At 48.0% G+C, this 2,749-nt stretch overlaps 1 protein-coding gene across 1 annotated transcript; it reads right to left on the bottom strand.

Annotated features, from left to right (window-relative positions):
- Positions 1 to 1,037: 1,037 nt before the first annotated feature.
- On the bottom strand, positions 1,038 to 2,749 carry LOC135678905 (probable xyloglucan endotransglucosylase/hydrolase protein 23). Its single transcript, XM_065192149.1, has 3 exons — positions 2,302 to 2,749; positions 2,007 to 2,200; positions 1,038 to 1,927 (listed from the first exon to the last, which is right to left on the bottom strand). Exons 1-3 carry the CDS (start codon positions 2,554 to 2,556, stop codon positions 1,534 to 1,536), a joined length of 843 nt encoding a protein of 280 aa, XP_065048221.1. The 5' UTR covers positions 2,557 to 2,749; the 3' UTR covers positions 1,038 to 1,533.

Below are 2,749 nucleotides of genomic sequence, written 5' to 3'. Positions count from 1 at the left end.
AAGATGGAATGGCAGGAAGATTCAGAGACTAGTAAGATTATAAAAAATTTGAAGGAAGCACAAAGCTCCGTGGCTCATTACAATTGGGACTCAAAAAAATTACACTATAAGGGACGCATTGTGCTTATGATAAATTTTACTTGCATCTTCACGAGCAGATTTTGGACAAAGTTATTCTATATGTAGGGTACTAAATTAAAAAGGAGTATGACATATCACCCACAAATCGACGGCCAGACAGAAGTTGTAAATAGGTGCTTGGAGACAACCCAAAGCCACCCGCCAAATATTACTATCCAAGGAGAACTCCAGACCCAGCCAAGTACCATTATTGATCGACGGATCGTGACTTGACGACAACGACCCACTACTAAAGTGCTAATATAGTAGGTGAACCTACCAATAGAAGATGTCACTTGGGAGAACTATGACGACTTGAAGATCAAATTCCCAAAATTCATCAGCCTCGAGGACAAGGCTGATTTGAAGAGGGCAGGTTTGTTAGGACTCTAGCTAGGAGAGTCCTAATTGAGAGGGATATTCATATAAAACCTACCTAAGCCGACCCCTATTAAAGAGGTGAAGAGGCCGGCTAGGGTTAGGAGATTGTTTCTTAGAGAAGAATTAGGAGTTGTAAAGGAATAGGAGTCTTGAGTAGAAGTCCTATTAGGAGTTGGTTAGAAGTAGGAGTCTTGAATAGGAGTTCTATTAAGAGTTAAGGTTTAGAAAACCCTATAAATAGCCATGTATTCCTCCACTTTTGATAGGCAATAGATGAATCTTTTCTGTAGCCTTTGAGCAGCAACTTGGAGGGAGGAACCCCTATAGAGTTCTAAGGAGGTCAATCCCCTAAAGAGATCAACCTCAAGTTTAGAATCTGTAAGGGTTCTAACAAGTACTGATCTCGATGAACAACCCCTCGCAGACCGGGTAACAACTAGTCGTCGTCTGATAGCAGAAGATCAAAAGAGAATGCATGTTGGTGCAAGAAAGCAAAAGAAAGAAGAGAGAATTCACGATACTGACAGTCCAATATGTGAAGAAATGAGTCCCGTTGTCCCCCTCCCGTTTATGATTAACCTGGACATCCAGAATATACATGTAGAGGTGGGTGATACATATCTATCTACATACACACCATCTGCAACATCACAAAAACAAGAAAAAAGCCGGTCATTACATGCCATCCAGCTGTTCATGTAATATTTGGGCCCTTGTTCCCCTTTGCTAAGGATTGATTTCGGATTTCGGTGTAGTCAGTCAGGCTCGGACCACCTCCTCCGTTCAACCCATTCGGACTAGTCGGGTCATTGGGCTCCTCCAAATTTGATCTTGATGGCCTTGTAAAGTTTTCGATTATTCTTCTATAGCATTACGGTAGCTTTTTGGCCCTCTTAAGTTGTTTAACCATGAGAGACAGAGATAAAGAGAGAGAGAATATGGAATATTTATCAGCAGCCTACATAAGAAGATTAAAATCAATCAAAGAATAACAGTGCTTGCTCTCTCTCTCTCTCTCTCTCTCTCTCTCTCTCAGGCGATGGAGCACTCTGGCGGCAGGCCCTGAGGGAACCTCTTGAGGTCACTACAGTAGTTGTAGACCATGTAGTTCCTCTGCACCCACTTCATCCTCTGTTGGCCTGTCAAGTCCAGCTCCTGGTTCCACCACCCGCTGTTGCCGGGAGCCGCGTTGGAAGCACACCTGGAGGCGGCAGAAGATGGAACGCAAGCGTCAGCCCTGAAGTCTCTGTACGACGCCGTGAACGGCGCCTTGGACCAGTCGGTCTTCACCAGCCCGCCTCTGGTCGCCCAGTCGTCGGCATTCCAGAGGCTGGAGTAGATCCTCATGGGCTGGTTCTTGGGGAACGCGATGCCCCTCGACTCCAGGTTCTTGAAGTCTCGGATTGGCGTGCCGTCCACCATGAAGCTGAAAGGTTGATGCAGATTCATGGTGAGCATAACTGTAATGGAATGAGAGTAGGCAGCATATCGAGTGGAATACGCACATGACATGTCTTGGGTTCCAGAGGATGGAGTAGGTGTGGAAATCCTTGGTGGGATCGAACCAGAGCTTGAACTGCATCTCCCTGTTCCCCTTTCCCTGGGTGAACACGTTGGTGTGGAGAGTGTACGGATCGCCGCTGAGGTTGCCCAGGAACTCGAAGTCGATCTCGTCGTGCGTCGGCCCTTGCGAGGACAACTGCACACAGCAAGCAACACAACGCATCAGTTCTCCACCTCCAACCCAGGGCTTCAGAGTATCCAACGATTCACAATGAGGAAAGGACAACGAAGGCGCACATAGTAAGCCGTGACGGTGCCGGCGGAGTTACCGGGCACGAGCTTGATCTGCATGTCGATCTTGCCAAAGAGGTACTCGTTCCTGGACTGGAATCCCGAACCGGTGGTCTTGTCGAGGGTAAGGGTGAGGAGCTGGCCGCCCTCGAGGATCTTCGCGCGGCCGTCACCCCAGGTGATGTCGAAGTCCCGGTAGAAGTTGCCTGCCGTGGCGATGGCCGCCAAGGAGCAAGCTATCAGGAAGAACCGTATCACCATGATACCAACAGCGGCAGTGGAGCAAAAGTAGCTGAACCAATGCCCGAATTAACACAGTGATAGTAGCAGTAGTAGGATGTGGTGAGGAGTGAGGTTGAATGGTGCGTTTATATAGGATGGGAGGTTGCCACAGATCTATGGGTTGGCAATGGGCAGGAGATAGCAATGGTGGGGCTTCGGAACGCGGACTGCT

This window comes from Musa acuminata, chromosome BXJ1-7 (assembly GCF_036884655.1).
Source record: "Musa acuminata AAA Group cultivar baxijiao chromosome BXJ1-7, Cavendish_Baxijiao_AAA, whole genome shotgun sequence".
Classification (NCBI taxonomy): domain Eukaryota; kingdom Viridiplantae; phylum Streptophyta; class Magnoliopsida; order Zingiberales; family Musaceae; genus Musa; species Musa acuminata.
The sequence above is the reverse complement of the archived record's forward strand: the minus strand, read 5'-3'. Positions and strand labels throughout refer to the sequence as shown.

What these genes read in the sequence shown, in the direction of transcription:
- LOC135678905 (XM_065192149.1), bottom strand. Translation starts at nt 2,556, where the DNA reads ATGGTGATACGGTTCTTCCTGATAGCTTGCTCCTTGGCGGCCATCGCC. An exon ending in GCACCGTCACGGCTTACTAT is followed by an intron (nt 2,201 to 2,301) that starts GTGCGCCTTCGT and finishes TGCTGTGTGCAG; the next exon opens with TTGTCCTCGCAAGGGCCGAC. An exon ending in TGGAACCCAAGACATGTCAT is followed by an intron (nt 1,928 to 2,006) that starts GTGCGTATTCCA and finishes TCAACCTTTCAG; the next exon opens with CTTCATGGTGGACGGCACGC.